At 37.7% G+C, this 22,792-nt stretch overlaps 1 protein-coding gene and 1 pseudogene across 7 annotated transcripts in view; one reads left to right on the top strand and one right to left on the bottom strand.

Moving 5' to 3' along the window:
* ATRNL1 (attractin like 1) overlaps positions 1 to 22,792 on the top strand; it is an 818,312-nt gene that overhangs the window by 207,730 nt on the left and 587,790 nt on the right. For 6 of the 7 annotated variants that reach the window (XR_011382205.2, XM_089314254.1, XM_070057169.2 and 3 more), the window contains 3 exons: positions 8,130 to 8,311; positions 15,295 to 15,508; positions 16,957 to 17,145. Coding sequence is in view for 6 of the 7 variants with exons in the window: in XM_089314254.1 (XP_089170380.1) it covers positions 8,130 to 8,311; positions 15,295 to 15,508; positions 16,957 to 17,145 (585 nt within the window). In the remaining variant the exon portion in view is untranslated. Of the gene's footprint in view, positions 1 to 1,160; positions 2,626 to 8,129; positions 8,312 to 15,294; positions 15,509 to 16,956; positions 17,146 to 22,792 lie in introns of those variants that run through there. The other variant, XM_070057175.2, reaches the window with a different exon arrangement.
* ORYCUNV1R-PS1548 (vomeronasal 1 receptor oryCunV1R-ps1548 pseudogene) lies at positions 1,150 to 2,036 on the bottom strand (annotated as a pseudogene).

The following is a 22,792-nucleotide window of genomic DNA, read 5'->3' as shown; positions in this document are numbered from 1 at the left end:
ATAATAGCATTATTTCTACATAATAGTTATGTTGCATTTGCTTATAATTCTTTTCAGATGTACTTGATTTCTTGTGTTTTCTATACTATTGCTTTGATCATTGATTGAAAGTTATATCTTAAAAAGGTTGAAAATAATAATGACTCTTAATATCCAGTTTTAGAAAATATTAACATTGTGTTATATTTGATGTATTTTAAATGCCCCTTATTTTAACAGTTCAGTGGATATTTTCTGCTGACTGCTTTTGAAATTATATGGTAATATTTATAAAAATATTTCCTACTTTTATAAGACTTTAAATTGCATAACTCCAGTAACGCTCATTTAAAAAATAATTTCATTTTGTTTTTTATATTTAAAATTCTCAGTAAACTGCTCAAGACTGTATGGCTTCTACATGTCAGAGTTGTAACTTGTGACTGACTATTTTATTTTTGGGGGCTCTCCCTATCCAAATAAATTTTATTTTTTTTCCATAGAAAAATTTCTTAACCTATATAATTCCAGAAATTATTAGAAAGCTCCATCAGAAAATTTAGTTTAAAAGTGAGTCTTTCACTTTTGAATGTTCACACTACAAGGAAATCTTTAATATATGAAGTAATGGATGCTAAATATCTTAATTTGATCATTAAAATGTGTGCATGTATCAAAATATTACATTGTACCCCAAAATATGTACAGTAAATGTTGTCAATAAAAACAAATAATTTAATAAAAAGTGAGTCTTTCAAAGGAATAAAAAAAAGAAGGAAGGAAGGAGGATAGGAAGGAGGGAGGGAAGAAGGGGTGAGGGCTGGCGGAAGGGAAGAAAAGTATCATTATAGTCTTAGAATTGGAGTTTCTCACAGACCCTGAGGCCCAGAGCGCAGAGCTGAGGTGGCACCGACATGCCTTGGGGCAGCTTTGCTGCTTCCCCTGCCTCCCTCAGGCCTCCGTTCTTTCCTCCGTGGGCTCTGAGAAGTCGCCCCAGACGTGAGAAGCCCGGCGTCCGTGCCCGCGCGCGGGCAACTGCCAAATCTCTTCATCGGTCAACATGATCATGTTTTTTTCCCCTTAACTTTTGAACAAGATTATTTAATGAATTTTCTAACAAAAAACCGTGACATTCCCAGTATAAGCTCCAATTGATCACCCAGTAATCTTTTATTTGTAAGATTTTGCACAGGAGACTGCAGATGCGCTGTGTTCACCCCTCAAGAGCACGAGAGAGGGAGTTGGTAAACATGCAGCAACTATGCCACTGTCAGTGAAGAGCAAGGATCTGGGAGTATGAAAAACAGACAGACACGCTTCACTGATGAAGGAGAAAACATCAAAACACTCACATGCTCACCAGGGCAAGGATGCTGTGGGCAGCTCTGGACTTAGTGGAGGATGTGGGGGAGATGTGTGTCCTATGGATGTGTTGACCTGCTGTTTGTGTCTGTACTGGATGAAAAACATGGAACCACTGGACCACAGCATGAGCCCCAAACAGGACGTTAGAGAGAGAGATCAATGCTGCAGAGACTGAGTAACTTTCTTAAGCACTGGAGAACAGAATCCAATGTCTCTTCACTTTGTGATATTCGGGATTTTCCATTTGTAGTCAGGTTCACAAACAAAATGATAGTTATCAGCAAGTACAGGATCCAGCAGAAGACAGTGGAAATGCTCATGTGTTTGAGAACTTCTACTTTAAGCTCAGACCACCTGGAATCCCTAGGGATGATTATGATGGCCTGCAAGACACTCAAGGGGCAGAAGATGCTAAAGGCCATGTCCATGTCCACCCGGTAGACACAGAAAACAAGTTTGCATCCAAAATTACTGCGGAAATGTTCCATCCTCTGTGGGGCCATGATGTCTGGGATTCTTTTAGAATGACCAAGGAGGTAGCCACAGTCAAGGGCCTGAGGATCAAGTCTGGACTGTGACCTGCATCCACTAAAGTAGAGAAAGAAATTGACTTGGCCAGCGCGGTGGCTCACTTGGTTGATCCTCCGCCTGCAGAGCTGGCACACCGGGTTCTAGTCCTGGTTGGGGCGCTGGATTCTGTCACGGTTGCTCCTCTTCCAGTCCAGCTCTCTGCTGTGGCCCGGGAAGGCAGTGGAGCATGGCCCAAGTGCTTGGGCCCTGCACCCCATGGGAGACCAGGAAGAAGCACCTGGCTCCTGGCTTCGGATCAGCGCAGCGCACCAGCTGTAGTGGCCATTTTAGGGGTGAACCAACGGAAGGAAGACCTTTCTGTGTAATTCTGCCTGTTAAAAAAAAAAAAAAAGAAGAAGAAGAAGAAGAAAGAAAGGAACTGACTTAAGCAAGAGAAGTTCCACAGGTTACTAGTGACAATTTGGAAAAGGAACATAATCCCAGTTTTCAAATCCATGAGGACATTCTTTTTTTTCCTAGCATTAATATTCATATTTTAAATTTTTTTAAGATTTTATTATTTATTTAAGAAGTAGAATTAGTGACTGTGAGAGGGTGAGAGGTAGAGACAGGCTTGGACCATCTTCTGCTGCTTTTCCGGGCCACGGCGGAGAGCTGGATTGGAAGAGGAGCAGCCGGGACTAGAACTGGCACCCATCTGGGATGCCAGCACTGCATGTGGAGGGTTGACCTACTGCGCCACAGCGCCAGCCCCAATATTCATATTTTTAATAAAGGATTCTGTATGAAAAAAAAATCTTAGAATTGTATCACTGAGCTACATTGTTCTCTTTGTACTGATAAAAATGTAAATTAAAAAGTAAAAAAGTGAGAGTGAATCTTTGTTACAAATTCATGTAATAAAATACAAAGTAGTCTGCCTTTAAAAATACCTTGAAGGTTTGGGAATTTTTATTCAGATTTTGAATTTTGTTTATATACTGATAAAAGTGATATGTGCGTGGGTGTTCAGCCCGAGAAAATTAGAGAATATTAATTCAATATGCAAAGTCGAGAAGTAACAATGAGATGACATCACGACAGTAAAACTCATCTCTAAGAGTTAAACTACAAAATCATCAAGTAGGTAGTGATGATTAATAAAAGAGCCTACTTAAAAAGACAAAATACTTCCTGACCCAAAATAAAATTTGCCTGAGGCAATGTATATGTTTAAAGTAAGAATGCTTCATAAGAAAGGAATTCAGTTTGGGTAAATGATAGTGAAGTTATCTTTGATAGTATCTATCTACTCATTCCCCAGGAAACTTTGTTTTGACTTAAGAACTCCACTTGACTAGGCTATTATCTGGAGACACTATAAAATATTAAATTATTCACCAATTCACTTTCCTGCATTTGTATTTACTAAGCAGACAAGTGGTATATGTAGTTTGATTTTCTTCTTTTTAAAATTTTTAAAAAATTTATTTATTTAACAGGTAGTGTTGTAGACAGAGAGAGAGAAAGGTCTTTCTTCCATTGGTTCACTCCCCAAAATGGCCAGGAGCCAGGTGCTTCTTCCCGGTCTCCCATGCAGGTGCAGAGCCCAAGCACTTGGGCCATCCTCCACTGCCCTCCTGGGCCACAGCAGAGAACTGGACTAGAAGAGGAGCAACTGGGACTAGAACTGGGCGCCCATATGGGATGCTGGTGCTGCAGGTGGAGGATTAAGCAAGTGAGCCATGGCGCCGGCCCCTGTAGTTTGATTTTCATTCAGCTTGTCTCAAGGAAGTGAATTCTCAGAACAGTGGGTCTGATCTATAGAGCAGTTTGACTTTCTGTGAAAGCTGGTGAATTGCCTTCTTTTTTTTTTTTTTTTTTAATGTTGATCTCTTACAAACTTGGCAATTGAATTCATCTCATTAAATACATTAAAAACTGCTAACTACTTTCCTTTTAACTTGAGTTGATGTTCAATACCTCAAAAGTCTAAAATATCAAAATATTTGGTTTAGTGGTAAAATTTAATTTACCACTCAAAGGCCTATGAATTTATTCTCTCTCTCTTTTTTTTTTTTTTGACAGGCAGAGTGGAGAGTGAGAGAGAGAGACAGAGAGAAAGGTCTTCCTTTGCCGTTGGTTCACCCTCCAATGGCCGCCGCGGCCGGCGCGCTGCGGCCGGTGCACCGCGCTGATCCGATGGCAGGAGCCAGGAGCCAGGTGCTTTTTCCTGGTCTCCCATGGGGTGCAGGGCCCAAGCACCTGGGCCATCCTCCACTGCACTCCCTGGCCACAGCAGAGAGCTGGCCTGGAAGAGGGGCAACCGAGACAGAATCCAGTGCACCGACCGGGACTAGAACCCGGTGTGCCGGCGCCGCAAGGCGGAGGATTAGCCTAGTGAGCCGCGGAGCCGGCTGCATTTATTCTTATTTGTGTAATTTGTCAATCAGTTGTTTTGGGTGTCATTGAAAAAAAATGAGACAGGGTGAAATAATTTAAGTCCTTCATCTAGTAAAGTGAAAAAAAAAACTTCCTAGTTTAGCAAAATTTTATACTGTAAAGAAGAATGATTTGATGCCTTGGATTCCAGAGGACCTAGGAAGATGGCTACATATGTGGCATCAAAATGTATCCTAAACAGTTTTATTAAATGATAATTACAGTTTACTGAAAGATTACTATATTAAAACACTGTACGTTATTCATGGTATCCATTTAATCCTTAGAAGAATAGCTATCAAAGAACAGGAATCACAAGACTCTTACAGGGTATCAATGAGGTAAAAACTAATAATACTAAGATATTGTTTGCTTTTTAAACTCTCATTATGTTATGAGTTTACCATGGAGTTTTCCAGAGGCTACCTCTGATATGTGTTATACCAATAGATTGAATGTAGAAGCACATATGAGAATACAATTGTCATATTAAACTAGGCATTAAAGAGATATGCAAAAATGTAAAACACTGCCTTACTACTTAATTTTTATTTAGAGACTCTAAGTTTTTTTTTAAGATTTATTTTATTTATTTGAAAGAAAGTTACAGAGAGATAGAGCCAGAGAGAGAGAGAGAGAGAGAGATAGAGAGAGAGAGAGAGAGAGAGAGAGAGAGGTCTTCCATCCGCTAGTTCTCTCCCCAGATGACTGCAATGGCCAGAACTGAGCTGATCTGAAGCCAGGAGCTTCCAGGTCTCCACAGAGGTGCAGGGCCCAAGGACTTGGGCCATCTTCTACTGCTTTCCCAGTCCACAGCAGAGAGCTGGATCGGAAGTGGAGTAGCCGGGACTCGAACCGGTGCCCATATGGGATGCCGGCACTGCAGGTGGTGCCTTTACCTGCTATGCCACAGCGCAGGCCCCGAGGCTCTAAGTTTTTGAAAATAAAATATGCTATTTATGCTAAGTTGTAGTATTTACCCCTGACATTATATTATGAACAATTTCAAAGATACAGAAAAATGAAAAACATTATAATGAGGACAGCCAGCATTCAAGCCTAGATTCTGTAATTATAATGCACACTATATGCTTTATCCCCAATGTTTCTATCACCTGCTGTTCATTCACTAATCCATCTTAATGTTTTGATGGCAATCACCTATTAGGAACTGTCAGCTGCTTTCTCTTGAGCAGGGAATGTGGGAATATGTCTCCCTCAGGCCTGTTAATATAGCATAAAGGTGCAAGACATCCTAGCAGCTGGAAAAGTGCTTTTGTAATGGAATTTTAAATTGTTACTTTAAAGAATAAGTATGTTGATGTACAATTTAATACTTTATCCCTTTTAGTATTTTTTTTTGTTCTAGTTAATACTATTGGTTGAACTCTGTAATCAACACACTTTTATTCTTAGGAGTTGAAATTTAACTGAAAAGTGATCCCTGTTAAATATGAGTGGGAATAAGAGAGGGAGGAGATGTACAATTTGGGACATGCTCAATCGGACTTGCCCCAAATGGTGGAGTTAGAAACGTGCCAGGGGATTCCAATACAATCCCATCAAGATTGCATGTACCAAAGCCATCTCACTAGTCCAAGTGATCAATTTTAGTTCACAATTGATCACACTGATAGGTCTAAGAGTCAAAGGGATCACACAAACAAGACTAAGACTAGTGTCTGCGAATACTAACCGATAGAATAAAAAAGGGAGAGAACAATCCAACATGGGAAGTGGGATACACAGCAGACTCGTAGAATGGCGGATGTCCTAAACAGCACTCTGGCCTGAGAATCAGCCCTTAAGGCACTCGGATCTGGCTGAAGAGCCCATGAGAGTATTTTAGGCATGGAAAGCCAAGACTCTGTGGCAAAAAAACAAACAAACAAACAAAAAAACAAACCTAAATGAAAGGTCTCTGCGAGTGAGATCCCAGTAGAAAGAATGGGCCATCAAAGAAGGAGGTACCTTTCTCTGAAGGGAGGAGAGAACTTCCACTTTGACTATGACCTTGTCTAAATAAGATCGAAGTCAGCGAACTCAAGAGGCTTCCATAGCCTTGGCAGCTCATGACTAGAGCCTAGGGAGATTTCTGATGCCATAAACAAGAGTGTCAAATTGTTAAGTCAACAACAGGAGTCACTGTGTACTTACTCCTTATGTGGGATCTCTGTGCTTAATGTGTTGTCCAATGTGAATTAATGCTATAACTAGTACTCAAACAATATTTTACACTTTATGTTCTGTGTGGGTGCAAACTGTTGAAATCTTTATATATACTAAATCGATCTTCTGTATATAAAGAGAATTGAAAATGAATCTTGATGTGAATGGAATGGGAGAGGGAGCAGGAGAGGGGAGGGTTGCAGGTGGGAGGGAAATTATGGGGGGGAAAAGCCATTGTAATCCATAAACTGTACTTTGGAAATATATATTTACTAAATAAAAGTTTAAGAAAAAAAGATTAAGTAGAGCCCGGTGTCCCGGCAAAATAGGCTAATCCTCTGCCTGCAGCGCTGGCACCCCAGGTTCTAGTCCCGGTCGGGGCACCGGATTCTGTCCCGGTTGCCCCTCTTTCAGGCCAGCTTTCTGCTGTGGCCCGGGAGTGCAGTGGAGGATGGCCCAAGTGCTTGGGCCCTGCACCCCATGGGAGACCAGGAGAAGCACCTGGCTCCTGGCTTCAGATCAGCGTGGTGCGCCAGCCGCAGTGTGCCGGCCGCAGTGGCAACTGGGGGGTGAACCAATGGAAAAGGAAGACCTTTCTCTGTCTCTCTCTCACTGTCCACCCTGCCTGTCAAAAAAAAAAAAAAAGAATAAGTAGATTAATATATCTACTGATATATCTATTGATATTAAAACTGATGTTTTAATTTTAATATGGCCAAAATCAGTAAGATATAACATGCATACAGTGAAGATTTATAAGGCTGTCAATAATGTTTAAGAATTAAAGACCAAAACTGCTGCTTTAGAACAATATCACTACGGTTCGAAAGATCTAAGGCTCTCAATATAGGTCAGGAGGTAGCACTATATATTTAATGTGAGGGAGGAACTAAGATGCAGGTTACTTTATGAGTCAGCATGTTAATAAAACACTGCATTGTTAATTAGTGCACACTACAGCATAGCTTTAAAATGCCTTTATTAGCCACTCTAGAAAACCGTTCAAGTTGGACACTATGAATAATCCATTACTGAATAGTGTGTTCAAACTTTAGAAAGACCTGAATAATTTTTGTAAAAGTAAACATTAAATGTAAAAATAATATTTCTTATTAAACATAAGTCAAATGAGATGCTTCTATCTATACTAATAATTAAAGAATCAAAGAACCTACCTTACATTAAAACAGTATACCTGGGTTAGAAAAATTAGATTGGAAGGTGGATCAGCTCACCTATAGGAATAACTTTGAAATTACTTTTTGTTATACACAGATTGCTTTTCTATTAAAGTGATCTTATGTAAACTGGACCTTGGGACACATGCAGTAGTAATTTTGCTTACTGAAATACCATATGAAAATACACTAGATTTTACACAGAAAACCTGGTAATCGATACATTTTCACAGATGTCATAGGGCTATAGCTTTTGTTTACAAATTGAAGAGAACATTAATATTTTGTTTTCATTCTCTACCAAAGAATTAGAAAAATTTTCTTTGTGACATTACTGAGATACTTAAAATGTTTTATTTTAAAAAGTAATTTAAACAATTATGGAAGTTCTGTTTAGAATTCTGAAATGAAAAAGCACACATGCATTTTTGCAATCTGAAAAAATGATAAATGTATATTTATATAAATTATTTATATTTTTACCAGCTCATCTTTGTGGAGAAGGATGGAATCACGTTGGGGATGCTTGTCTTAGAATCAATTCCAGTAGAGAAAGCTATGACAATGCAAAACTTTATTGCTATAATCTTAGTGGAAATCTTGCTTCATTAACAACTTCAAAAGAAGTAGAATTCGTTCTGGATGAAATACAGAAGTATACACAACAGGTAACTCTTTCCTATATAGTGTGATGCAGATAATCTTGTCTTGGAAATTTTCCAGAGCAAATATTATCAATTATTTGGTATAGGAAATGCTTAATAAATGCTTCCTTGGTATAAATAAGATATAGCATTTAAAGACTATAGATGCATTTTATTTTTGAATGTTTACCATGATTATTATTCCGTTTTTTAAAAAATGTATTTGAAAGGCAGAGAGGTAGTGAATTAGAGAGAGAGAGTGAAAGAGAGACGGAGACATATGGACCAAAAGGGAGAGAGAGAGCTCCATTTCACTGGTTTACCCCTCAAATGCCTGCAGTGGCTGGGACTGGGCCAGGGCTGATGTCCAGGTGCTGGAACACAATCCATGGCTAGTACATGGGATAGAAACTCTAATAGTTGAGCTATCACCACTGTCTCCCAGGGTCTGCGCTGGCAGGAAGGTGGAGTCAGGAGCCAGAACTGGCCATCAGACCCAGACACTCTGATGTGGGACATGGGTATCTTTACCATTAAGTTAAATACCTGCTTCCTATTTCTGTTTTATGGGTTATTATTTTGTATCTTTGTTCCTACGACTGCTATTACTACTATTTCTAGGAAGCTTTATTTGGAGAATGAATTTTTAGGTAACTAAATTAATTTATTTGATGGATAATTAATGTCAACATTGATTGTGGAAAAATACCTGCTCCAGATGAATATTTTCATGGTAAGCAATTGAAGTATTTTTTTTTTTTTTAATATTTACTTTATTTATTTGAAAGGCATAGTTAGAGAGAGAGAAAGAAGGAGAGGAGAGGAAAGGAGAGAATAGAGAGAGGGAGAGGGAGAGAGAAAGGGAGAGAGATGGATCCGTCTTCAATCTGCTGGTTCTCTCCCCAAATAGCTGCAATGGCCAGGACTGGGTTAGACCAAAGCTAGGAACCAGGAGGTTCTTCTGAGTCTCCCACATGGGTGCAGGGGTCCAAAGACTTGAGCCGTCTTCTGCTGCTTTCCCAGGCGAATTAGCAGGGAGCTGGATCAAAGTAGAGCAGCAACCAATATGGGATGCCTGCTTGCTTTGGCTGTACCTGCTACGCCACAATGCCGGTCATGCCAATTGACATTTTCTTATGGATATTGAGTTTACCGTTATGCCTACTCTAATTCTTATGGTGGCATCACTGTATTTATTTCTTGTAAGTATCAATAATGAATAACCTAATTTATAATTTCATTTCTATCTGTAGGGCCAACACCCTTTGCCTCATGGATAATATTGGCATATTAATTAACAACCCTGACTTTGTAAATATTCAAATATTTTGAAATGATATCACATTGGAATGTTCTCCTTATAATGGTTATCTCTTTTTTTTTTTAGCCTGAGGCTAATAAGATAATGTAAAACTGTACTAATTAACTTTATACAAACAGTTTATTGGTAAAAGCATTTTCTGTGTGAATTGTAGCTATTTTTTTCTGTGAAGATGGACCAGTATTTATTCACTTGGTACACACTTATTGTGTACCTTCAGTGTACATAGCTACTTATTGTTTGCTGAGAATACAGAACCAAAAGCAATCCTGGTTCTCAAAGAGTTTAGAGAGGCAAATTTAAACTGAAGTGTGATAATTGCAATGATATATACACCTAGGGAAATAAATTATGATTAAGATCAGACCTCTTACCAGTAATGTGGACTTAGGAGAGTTTCCTGTAGGAATACCCAAAGCATAATAACAGGAATTAGAATTGGCCAGCACTTGAAGATAATTTAAGGAGCTCATAAAAATACCTGCATTTTTTCCTTTTGTCTTATTTGAGAACTATTAGCTTAATGACTGGAGAATAAGATATATGTGGTAGTATTTAGGAGATATCTATAGATTTTCATAATGTTTTAGAAAACTGTAAGAAGGGATATTTGTAAAGTTTTATTTTTAATAATATGGAACATGAATTAATATGTTTATATTTTGTGATGCTAGGAACTTAATTTCTTTAAGTATAAAAATGGACAATTACCAGTCAATATGTGAAAATTAATTTTATAGAATACTCATCACTTATGAAGAGTTTATTGACCAATCTAGTCTTTGTGAGTTTTAGAAAGTACTAGTATTTGGCATTAGAACTGCATTGCTTTATTCTTTGTTTAGAATTGTATTATTTAAGTTTTCACAAGATAACCTTGAAATGTGCTATCTTAGAAATTGCATATTTCAAGTATCCTATTTTTGGTTGTTCATTTTTATTGCCGATTATAAATCATACATATTGGATTAACATTATTTTGGACTATGAAGAACTTACACTTGTTAGTTTGCTGAAAGGCATATCCTGTAAATGAAGAATATTTTATTTTTATCACAAAGCTCAGTTTTAGCAGGATTCCAAAGGTGGAAGGGAACTTCTGCAAGGTGACATTCCATTAAGTATATCTTTAATAAAATGACTAATATTCTGAGTCACTGCAGTTGTATAAACTTAAGATAACCCTTCTTTGGCAAATAAAGATCGACAAATTCATGCACTTTAAAGAGATATCTTGGGTCAAATGGTCATTTACTTATCGGAAATGGGTAATGAAATGTTACAATGATTTATGGTGTGCTGCAGTAAATTTTCATAACATAGTAATTTATCTTTCATTTTCAACTGCCTGTCCAGTTCATTTACTGAGTTACAGTTATTTTGAATGTTCTGTAAGCTGCTTCATTTTTTTTTTGTTTCTCTTCTTTTCCTCTCTGATTCTTATCATGATGAGTTAGGGAGTAATATTTCATTTTAAATGACTTGTCTTTATTATAGATAGTTTGGGAATATAGGCAGTATTGCTGTAATGTGAAATATAATTATTAATCTGAAATATCTATGTTGGATTGACTACTGTTATTATTATCAAGAACTGTAAAAATGTTGTAGCTTTTTGTTATCAAAAATTCATATTCATAATTTATGAAATATATGATGATCACAATGTTAAGTAGCATGTGTATTTTTATAATTAGAGACATTATTTATCAGTTACCATCTTAGTCTTAGGCATTCTATTGAATGTTAGACATAAATATCTTTATTATAATGAACTTGTTACTAAAATTTATTGATTATCTGTTATGTGTGTAGTATTCCACTAGGAAATATAGGACTTATGATCTTAACAGAAATTTGTAAAATAGTTTAATTTTATCCATGAATATTTCTTGAGAGTTACTATATGAAATTGATTGAATTTGTACATTTTACAAATTTCTAGGTCTTTGGTCATCTATTTATCCTCTCTGGGACGATTTGTACAACATAACTAGGATAAATTTTGGTATAAATACCTTATTCATATGTTGTTAAAGGCTAAAATGGAGAGACACATTTTTCTTTTTTTAAAAAAGATTTATTTACTTATTTGAAAGACTTAGAGGGAGTGGTGATGAGAAATTTTCCATCTGCTGGTTCACTCCCCAAATGGCTACAACAGCCAGAACTGGGCTGAGCGGAAGCCAGGAGCCAGGAGTTCCTTCTGGGTCCCCCAGATGGATGCAGATGCCCAAGGACTTGAGCCATCCTCCAGTGCTTTCCCAGGCTCATTTGCAGGGAGCCAGATAGATGGGAAAAGGAGTAGCCAGGACTTGAATCAGTGCCCATATGGGATGCTAGCATTGCAGATGGCGGCTTTACTCACTATACCACAGCGCCAGTCCAGAGACATATTTTTCTTTACCTGGCTATCCATAATGTAAAAAAAAAAGTTGTAAAATTTTTGAAATCAATTCACATTGTAAAAAATATTTGTAGCTTAGTATCTTAGATAATGAATATATGGTCATATATTAAATTAGAAGTGTTTATAATCTAATAGATTTTGTAAAGATAACTCAGATCAAGAATATATCATTATCTTGGGAGATATTCTAAGAGTAACATTTTATTTTATTTTTTTCACTTAGAAAATGTTTTTTAATATTTTATCATCTCTTTGCATATGTAACAATTCAATTCAGTGGTCACAGAATACTTTTCTTCCAATGCCACAAACTGTTACAAATGAAAGCTGGTACTGATGCTTATCAAAAAACAAGACAATTGATATTTTATATAAAACCACTTTAAATGTTAACTTGTTCCCAAAAATCTCTTTCTCCTTTTTTGGCCTGGCTTAAAAAATGTGTTATAAATATTTACAGCACTTTTTTTTTTCTGTTAGATAAACCTTCTTATAAACCAAAAAAAAAAAAAAAAAGGGAATTTTATGGACAGACCACATAAAACATGAGACAGTGTCAGAAACTCCTAGCTGTGCTATTTTTTTTTCTTAAATACAGTATTGAAAATGCCCATCGGGGCAGGATTGTGGCGGGTGGGTACAAGACTAGTGTCTGCAAATACTAACCGATAGAATAAAAAAGGGAGAGAACGATCCAACATGGGAAGCGAGATACATAGCAGACTTATAGAATGGCGGATGTCCTAAACAGCACTCTGGCCTGAGAATCAGCCCTTAAGGCATGCGGATCTGGCTGAAAAGCCCATGAGAGTATTTTAGGCATGGAAAGCCAAGACGCTGTGGCAAAAAAACAAAACAAAACAAAACAAAACCTAAATGAAAGATCTCCGCGAGTGAGATCCCAGTGGAAAGAACAGGTCATCAAAGAAGGAGGTACCTTTCTCTGAAGGGAGGAGAGAATTTCCACTTTGACTACAACCTTGTCTAAATATGATCAGAGTCGGTGAACTCAAAAGGCTTCCATAGCCTTGGCAACTCATGACAAGAGCCTAGGGTGATTACTGATGCCATAAACAAGAGTGTCAAATTGTTAAGTCAACAACAGGAGTTACTGTGTACTTACTCCTCATGTAGGATCTCTGTCCTTAATGTGCTGTACATTGTGATTTAATGCTATAACTAGTACTCAAACAGTATTTTTCACTCTGAGTGGGTGTAAACTGTTGAAATCTTTACTTAATATATGCTAAACTGATCTTCTGTATATAAAGAGAATTGAAAATGAATCTTGATGTGAATGGAAGGGAAGAGGGAGCAGGAAAGGGGGAGGGTTGCAGGTGGGAGGAAAGTTATGTGGGGGGGAGCCATTGTAATCTATAAGCTGTACTTTGGAAATTTATATTCATTAAATAAAAGTTAAAAAAAAAAACACCTGTCTATTGGGGCCAGCATTGAGGCACAGCTTAAGCTACCACCTGCAATGCAGATCCCATATCAGAGCACCAGCTTGAGTCCCAGATGTTCTGTTTCCAATCCATCTCACTGCTAATGTGCCTGGGAAGGCAGAAAAAGATGGCCCACATACTTGGACACTTGCTACTCATACGGGGGACCTGGATGGAGTTCCTGGCTCCTGGCTCCTGGCTCCTGGCCTTGGCCTGGCCCAGCCTTGACTGTTGGAACCATTTGGGGAGTGAACAAGTAGGTGGAAGAGATTTTTTTTAAGACTTTATTTACTTGAGAAGCAGAACTACAGACAGTGATAAGGAGAGACAGAGAAAGGTCTTCCATCCGCTCGTTCACTCCCCAAGTGGCTTCAATGGCCGGGGCTGAACCAATCCAAAGCCAGGAGAAAAAAATGCCTATCAAACCTTGCCATCCTAAACGTTCTGTTCACATTTAAACTCCCCTTTTCTCCAAGTAGTCTATTCATCAGTAGGAAACAGAAGGCATAGGCCACTCGGCCTTGGGTCTTCTTTCAGAAAGGAGGTTGGGAAATGCTTTGCAGAGAAGAGTTAACAACCAGAAGAGTCAGTCTTTGGCAGAGCAATGAGGTGACATTTTGATGCAAAACTTTGCTTGATCAGCAATCTTTATAATTAGTATTTTCTGGACATGGGATAGAATTCTAAAAGATCTGGGTAACAATGGTAAGGGGAGGAAAAGAAGGCCAGAGTATGATTTTTTAATGACATCAAAAATAGCTATTTAAATATTTTTTTATTACAACTATTCCATAGATGCAAGAAAATAATGTAACAGTAACAACAAAAATCTGCTGACAGTGCTGACTTTAGCTTGCCACATGTAGTTTTCAATCATGACTACTATCAAGAGTAGCATTTTAAAATGAAATAATGTTTAAGGTACATAAATATAAAATAGATTTTGATTTAAAGCTAATTTTAAAATACTAATGAGAGGCTGGCACCATGGCTCACTTGGCTAATCCTCTGCTGCAGTGCTGGCACCCCGGGTTCTAGTCCCTGTTGGGGTGCCGGATTCTGTCCCAGTTGCTCCTCTTCCAGTCCAGCTCTCTGCTGTGGGCCAGGAAGGCAGTGGAGGATGGGTCCCTGCACCTGCATGGAAGACCAGGAGGAAGTACCCAGCTCCTGGCTTTGGATCGGCTCAGCGCCGGCCATGGTGGCCATTAGGGGAGTGAACCAACAAAAGGAAGACCTTTCTCTCTCTCTCTCTCTCTCTCTCCCTCTCTCCCTCTCTCCCTCTCTCCCTCTCTCCCTCTCTCCCTCTCTCCCTCTCCCTCTCCCTCTCCCTCTCCCTCTCCCTCTCCCTCTCCCTCTGCCTGGCCAAAAAAAAAAAATAAAAATACTAATGAGAACTTTAAGAATAGTCAATGTCAACCTCTTAAAATTTGGTTACAACAATCATATTTCATCAATATTCTTGAATACTTTACTAATTTATTAAATATTACTTATTTAAACTTTTACAAAAGTCCAAATGCAGCAGAGGAGTTCTGAGCTAGGAGACAGGCAGATGTTAATGCCAGGTCTTTATATCTACCTTTTATAGTAGAGGTTCATAGGGCTAATGATTCCAGTCGTATTGCTATACACAAAACCTGGGCTTTAAAAATACTGTTCTGTAGAATTCTCTAAAGTATGCTGGAATTGTTCGTTATCGTTGGTACAAAAAGTAACTATAAAGACACTTCTGTGTACTTTCAAGTGTAATTTTTAATGCTAATGAACTCTTTGCTAGGGGATATATGGTGCAGTATTTTTATATGTAACTTCTTTTTCCTATTGCTTACAGAAAGTATCACCTTGGGTAGGCTTGCGCAAGATTAATATATCCTACTGGGGATGGGAAGACATGTCTCCTTTTACAAACACAACACTACAGTGGCTTCCTGGTGAACCAAATGATTCTGGATTCTGTGCATATCTTGAAAGGGCTGCAGTGGCAGGTTTAAAAGCTAATCCTTGTACATCTATGGCAGATGGACTTGTTTGTGAAAAGCCTGTCGGTAAGTAGTCTTGTCAGTAGCCATTTCTTTGAAAATCTGTTTTAATCCCTGTTTTCTGTGACCTCCTTTCAGGGTATAGTATGGAGTAATTTACACCATCTTTTTGTGATGTTAATTCCTTGATATTTATATAAATTTTATTTTTAACCATGTCTTTTTAAAAAAGATTTATTTATTGTTTGAAAGGCAGAGTTAGAGAGAGAGGGAGAAACAGAGAGAAAGAGAGAGAGGTCTTCATCCACGGGTTCACCTTTCAAATGGCCACAGTGGCCAGAGCTGTGCCCGATCCAAAACCAGGAGCCAGGAGTTTCATCTTGGTCTCCCACAGAGGTGTGGGGGTGCAGGCACTTGGGCCATTCCCCTCTGCTTTCCCAGGCACATTAGCAGGGAGCTGAATCAGAAGTGGGGTAGCTGGGACTCAAACTGGTGCCCATATAGGATGCTGGCTTCTCAGGAGGCAAATTTACGCATTACACCACAATGCCAGCCCACACCATTCTACTTTTTGTCTCGATGAAATTGACTACACTAAGTACCTCAAATGAATTTCATCACACAATGTATGTCCTTTTGTTACTAGCTTATGCTGTATAATTGTAATGTCTTGAAGGTTCACGCATGTTGTAGTATGTATTGGAATGTGTTCTTATTTAATGTTGAATAATATTCCATTATATGTATATATCACCATTTGTTTATTGATGGACACTTAGGATGCTTCCACCTTTTGATTATTAATTGTGCCACTATAAATATGGATATACAAATATCTGTTTGAATTCTTGCTTTCATTTCTTTGGAATATATTGATAGAACTGAGATTGCTAGATCATTATGTTTATTTTTTGGTGAATCGCCATATTGTTTCCCACAAAGGCTGTATCATTTTGCATTTCCATCAGTAATGTACAGAGGTCTCAGTTTCTCTCCATCCTTACCAACATTTGTATTTTCTTTCTTTTTTTTTACCCCCTAAATGGTCAGGGAAAAACTGTAATGGGTGTAATAAATAGTCTATATTACATGGAGTTATTATAGTAAGTTGTATTTTTATTATTTGTTTATATGAGAGACATTTTCACTTATAGACATTTGCTTTAATAAGGTGTGGAATGTTTATGGAAAAAAATGTGGCTGGGAAAGTAAATAGTGTACACACTATCAGCTACTAGAAAAACTAGGTTACTGATTTCTTGCTATTTATAAGTTTTTAAATTATATTTTCCTCTTTAGAATATTACAAAGTAAAGAAATTATGTTTTCAAATATATAATAATAAATTTGAGGTATATTGACCTATCATCTTTGTTTTCATTTACTTCATTATATTATAATTGAATTCTTTACTTAATTGAAACAGTCCCTAAATAGCAAAGCAAATAAAACCCATACACTTGTGTTAAAATGTAGTTATAAATAAAATAATTATATCTGTTGATTTATTCCAGTTAGTCCAAATCAAAATGCGAGACCATGCAAGAAGCCATGCTCTCTAAGGACATCATGTTCCAACTGTACAAGTAATGGCATGGAATGTATGTGGTGCAGCAGTACGAAGCGATGTGTCGACTCTAATGCTTATATAATCTCTTTTCCATATGGACAGTGTCTAGAGTGGCAAACTGCCACCTGCTCTCGTAAGTATTTATCTAGAGTGATTTTTTCATTTAATAGCAGCATAAATCACTTTTCTGTTATCAGAAGAGAAATTAAACATTTGAGGAGTGTGGGGAGCAACTCGGACTAGACTAAGTTACTGGAATTAAGACTTATTCTATGCATCTGCTCTCCCACAATATGGCGCTGAGAAGGGAGAAACAGCTTCTACACAGCTGCCTCCAGTTCAACCAATAAACTGTAGGACCTGCTCCTGATTGGAGGAGAGCAGCGTACTCGGCGTGTGGGTAGCAGAGTTGGGATTGGTGGAAAAGGACTATAAAGGAGGAGAGAGACAACATGCACCAGGAACATCTAAGGGGAACATCTATCTGAATAACACCTGTGCAGCCCCCGAGAGAGCCGGCTGGCGGTGTGCCGCTCCCCCGCGGAAGTGGGGAACGTGGCAGGGGGAACCGCCCTTCCACGGAGGTGGAAGGGACAGTAGCCAACCCGGGAAGAACCAGCAGCAAACTCGGGGAGGGCCGAGCAGACGAAAGAACAGCGCAGGGTCCTGTGTTGTTCCTCCACGAAGAGGGGGAGCGACAAGGAGGTTTCAGAAAATGAGAAAAATACATCCATAGCTAGTTTTGAAACCGATTAGTGCATTTAACCTCTAATGTATATTGTATCATGATTTTGAATTCCAGTACTTATCTGCTGTATATGATTTACCACATTTGTGTACTGCACACTCAGAGAATGTTGCAGGCAGCATAGCGCTGCAGAGCTGTACTCTCCCTAAGGATCACATATTGCTTTACCATGCTGCTTTAGTGTCCTTCCGTCTGTAAAATTCCCGACTTTTTTTTCACATGGCTTTGATATTTTTGAAGAATTTACAACAGGTGTTTTGCAGGTTTCTAAATTTGGATATTTCTAATTGTTTTTCATGATTAGATCAGGTAAGCATTTTGGGGGGGTAGGGTACAGAGTATTTTATTAGCATGATGTATTTGCTACAGTGCAGGATGCATGGTCTTGACCTCACATGGAGAGTCATTAACAGGGCAGTGCTGGACTTGTCGTAAGTTGTATTTCAGGAGGACATCCTGCTTCTTACTGCTCTCATGTTTTGGAAGGATTTTAGAATGAGAATCCATCTGACTGAATTTTTGTACCAAATACCAAGTGGTTGTGAGTGTGGCCTTGTTTGCAAAGACAATTTATATGAGGATGATGTTGCCAAGGGAATTGAGTAATACTACTGATAGCACTTGCTAACCTTTAGGAGATTGAGACCATGTGGTACTGCTTCTGCTTGGGAGAATAAGAAGGTGCTGGTCTCAGCTAGCTTGTTGTTAGCAGAAAATGTGATTTATCTTCTACAATCTACCCTCTGATACTGAGGCCATAAAAATATGTCTTTTGCCCTGGACATGAATTAATTTGTTCAGATTTGTAACAAGAAAGTAGAGTTATTTACTCTTGCTGCTCCTACCACTGGCTTTTCAGTGTAAAATCCTTTCATTTATGTTCCACTCATTGGGGACTGAACTAGACATTTCTTGCATAATAAGGCTTGCAGGATCCCAAGAGTTTACTGTTTTACCAGCCTAGTTAGCTTCAGAATCATCTGAGATGCAGTTAATGTCCACTTGTATCTATCCAAGACCCTTTGTTTTGTACAAAGCAAAACTTGCTAATAGACACAAATAAAATGGGAGGAGTGTTTTGTTGTTCTTCAGTTCCCCATTTCTCAACTCCTGAGTATCACAAAAGCTCAGCAAGACAAAGGGACCAGGAGTCCTTACTTAAAATCTTTTTTCCCTCCCAATTCTTTAACCTGCAGTTAGCATGGTTTGAACTAAATGAATTCATTTAATATTGTGGTGTGTTTGTGCCATTCCTCAAAATAACTAAGTTGTAGTTCGGTCAAAAGAGACAAAATATCAGCTACTTGGAATTCAGTGTCCTGAAACTCATGTTTGTGTTGTGGTTGAGAGTTATTCAGTGGACTAGCGGAAGGAGCAGTTTCAGGTTCCTTAAAGGAATCCTCTCTGGGACGATCTTTATCCTAATTCTAATATCTGCCTCCTAAGCTGAGGTTTAAGTTATCTTCTGCTTTCATCTTTGCGACTCTTACAGGTCCTTTCTAGGGGCTTACTTCTGTTCCTCTCTCCTACTGAGAAAAAGCCTCCTGGAAGTTCCCTGGGAGTGTGGGCCTTAATGCAGCTTGTTCGTCTAACTTTCCTGACTATCTTCAGGACTTACTGGCCATTAGCTTTCTTACATTCTCTTCGAAAGAACAGCCGCTGACTACCTGACTGTGTGTCTACAGACAACTAACCCAGCTTCAGCTCACCTTGTCCGCCCATCCATTCCTCTTTCTCTCCTCTCCCCAAACTTTCCTGATTTTCTTCTAGAGGCAGGCTATTGTAGTTAGAAATAAGCAACTTCATAACTCTAAGATCCTTTTTGGTGATGAATCTACTGTTTTAAGGCAGTCAGTGTCCTTCTTGCTCCTGGGATCCAATAGTCCCCAGGCAATGTGATCCCTCACTCAATAAACCAAAGCAAGTAGAGACCCATTGGATTTTCCAGGCCTTCCATACTGACAGGGAGAATGTCTCCCTCTCCTGGTTATATAGGCAAACCAATATTAGTTCCATATTGGGCGCTACCATTGCTTGAAATATTGAGACAAAGCAATGTTGCATTACAGAGTAGAGATTCCACCTGCAGTTGGATGGAAGTTGAGCAGCCTGAGACTCGAACTGGCACCCATATGAGATGCTGGCCCTGCAGGCGGCAGTTTAACCCCCTACACCATAATTCCAGCCCCTATAAATGAAACTTAGAAATGGGCTGAAAAAATTTTTTTTGTTGCTTTAGAAAGTTGTCTCGATCATTTAAGGCTTATGGTAAATGAAAATTAAGGGGAACTTTTCTTTGAAATGAGAAACTAATATGATATTGTAATATTCCTTAGTATTTTTCAGTTGTAATGTTGTAGAACCAATGTTTAAAATTTACAAATTTAAGAGAAGATATGTATTTTAAGATAATTTTTAGCTAATGGCTTCTAAGAAATATTTGTTAATAACTGGCTTTATTAATAAATCATATATTTGAAGTAGTTATTCTGTTGGTGGCAGTGAGTTTGAAGACCTTTAGCAATGATAAAGAATTTAATTCATAATATACTAAAGATCAAGTGAAAATATAATTAAATTGATATAGTAAAAGAAGCTTGAGTATATAGTTTCTCACAGATTTGTATTTCTTTTACCATTTCTTTAGGTGTATGTACATGCTCAATTTAAACACTATTCTTGACAATTAAGGAAGGTAATCATTTTTTAAATTTCATGATACTTTATTACAGATTTTTTCAAATTATTATGCATTTAAACAACTATATTGAATATTTTACAAATTGAAGTTCAATAAATGAAAAGTAAATATGAAGATTAATAATTGTAGTTCAGAAATAGTCTCTCTCCCACCCATAACTTTAGGAACAATACCGTGACTTCATAAGCTTTTCTGTAATACTGCTTTTTTTTTTTTAAAGAAAAAGACAAAAATATGAATCTGTCAGTTTTTGAGTCACCATTAAGTACTAAGAATGAATTTTCTGTTAATTTTTCATTAGTGCATCTTGCTTATTACTATAGAGCAAAAACAAAGCCAACATTATCTTACTGAATAGTTTTATATCTAAAATTAAATCCAAGAGAATACATTGTTGTTCTGAACACAATGCTATTTTGTAAAATTATTAAAGCCTAACATCTTTTTAGATATAGAACTAGAAGATTAATGGTTTGTCATCCAGTCACTGCAAGAAACCCAGAATCTTTAACCTTAGATTTCTCAAGCTGTTTTGAGCAATATTAACAGGAATATCTTGGAATAGTTCAGATTTAATTTCTAATGCATCTTAAAGACATTTTAATGATTGTCTTTCCTTTAAAAATAGTTCTAAAATAACATCTCTTTTCCTAGAAAATACCCAAAGACCGTACGTATAATAGAAAACTATATTTATCCTGGGTGATTCCCAGTAAAGATTTACTTATAATATGAAATTTGATATTTCACATTGATTGCATAGCAACTCAGTATAGTTTGAGGACAGTTAGAATAATCAAGTCAACAATAATGTAGGCTAGTTATAATCACAAATACAAGAGAGAAATTTGAAACCAAGAAAACAAATAGTAATATATGAAATATTAAGTTGTCCACAGACCTTTTGAGTTTTATTTTTTTAAAAATATTTATTTTCTGGGCTGACACTGTGACATAGGGGATAAAGCCGCTGCCTGCAGTGCCAGCATCCCATATGGACATCCGTTTGAGTCCTGGCTGCTCCACTTCCAATCCCATTTTCTGCTATGGCCTGGGAAAGCAGTAGAAGGTGGCACAAGTCCTTGGACCCCTGCACCTGCATGAGAGACCCAGAGAAAGCTCCTGGCTCTTGGCTTCAGATTGGCACAGCTCCAGATGTTGTGGCAACTGGGGAGTGAACCAGTGGATGGAAGACCTCCCTCTCTCTCTCTATGCCTCTGCCTCTGTAACTCTTCCTTTCAAATAAATAAATTAATATTTAAAATATTTATTTTCATTTTATTTAAAAGGGGGAGAGATAGAGAAAGAGACAGAGGGACAGAGATCTTCTATCTACTGGCTTACTCCCCTAAATGCCTGCAATAGTTGGGGGCTGGGCCTGACTGAAGCCAGTGGCTTGCATCTCATTCCTGGTCTCCAGTGTGCTCGGCAGGGACCCAAGTATTTGAACCTCATCTGCTTCATCCAGGATGTACATCATTAGGAATCTGGGTCATACACAGAAGAAGCTGGACTTGCTCTTGTCTCTCTGATATGGGATATGGGCATTCCAAGCAGCATCTTAACTACTGTACCAAATGCCCACTCAATAGGCATCTTTTTAGCTAAGCTGTCATTTACCACTGTGTATTCTTGAAAATGTAAACTTCCAAGGGTTGATACTTCATGTCAATATATTTTTTGTCTACAGAGTTAAAATTAGCAACTTGCATTCCATGACTCAAAGAGTCGTCTTCCTTTTTTGTTTTTTTGTTAAGGAAACATTGGGTGTGATACTTTTTGCTTTCTTGTATCTAATAAAATAATTTATAGCAATAAATATTATGGTTGATAGATTCTTTTATTAAGTATTCTGTTGTTTCTGCATAGCCCACTATATTGAATTCCTGATGTCTACCAAAAATTTACATTATTCTTGTTTTTGGTAATCTGCGGAAAATATTTTTTCTGTTAGTATTAAAATAATGAGTAGCAGCTAAGTTATTCACACTGCAACAGCGCCGAAATCTGCGATTTTCCCCTCTCTGGAATTTTTTTCATATGTGGAAAAGATATCATTGATGGTGCCTTGTATGTCTATTGTTACCTTCTCTGGAGAAACAATTCTGAAGACATAAAGTACTATTTCTAGTATAGTAAAAGTAATTACAAACATCTCAGGCCAACATATAATACATAATACTCTGAATGTGAGTTAAAAATTGTGAATATCACAAAGTAACAACGACGAACATTGTATCAGATTAATATTTGTTCATCCTTGGTAACAACATAGGATTTATAGACTTTGTCTAGTCTCATATGTCATTTTTTTTTTTAAAAATAACCCCA

Source organism: Oryctolagus cuniculus, chromosome 15 (genome assembly GCF_051225735.1).
Source record: "Oryctolagus cuniculus isolate XC-2025 breed Fujian yellow rabbit chromosome 15, ASM5122573v1, whole genome shotgun sequence".
Lineage (NCBI taxonomy): Eukaryota > Metazoa > Chordata > Mammalia > Lagomorpha > Leporidae > Oryctolagus > Oryctolagus cuniculus.
Note: the sequence above shows the minus strand (reverse complement) of the source record. Positions and strands in the feature narration are given on the sequence as shown.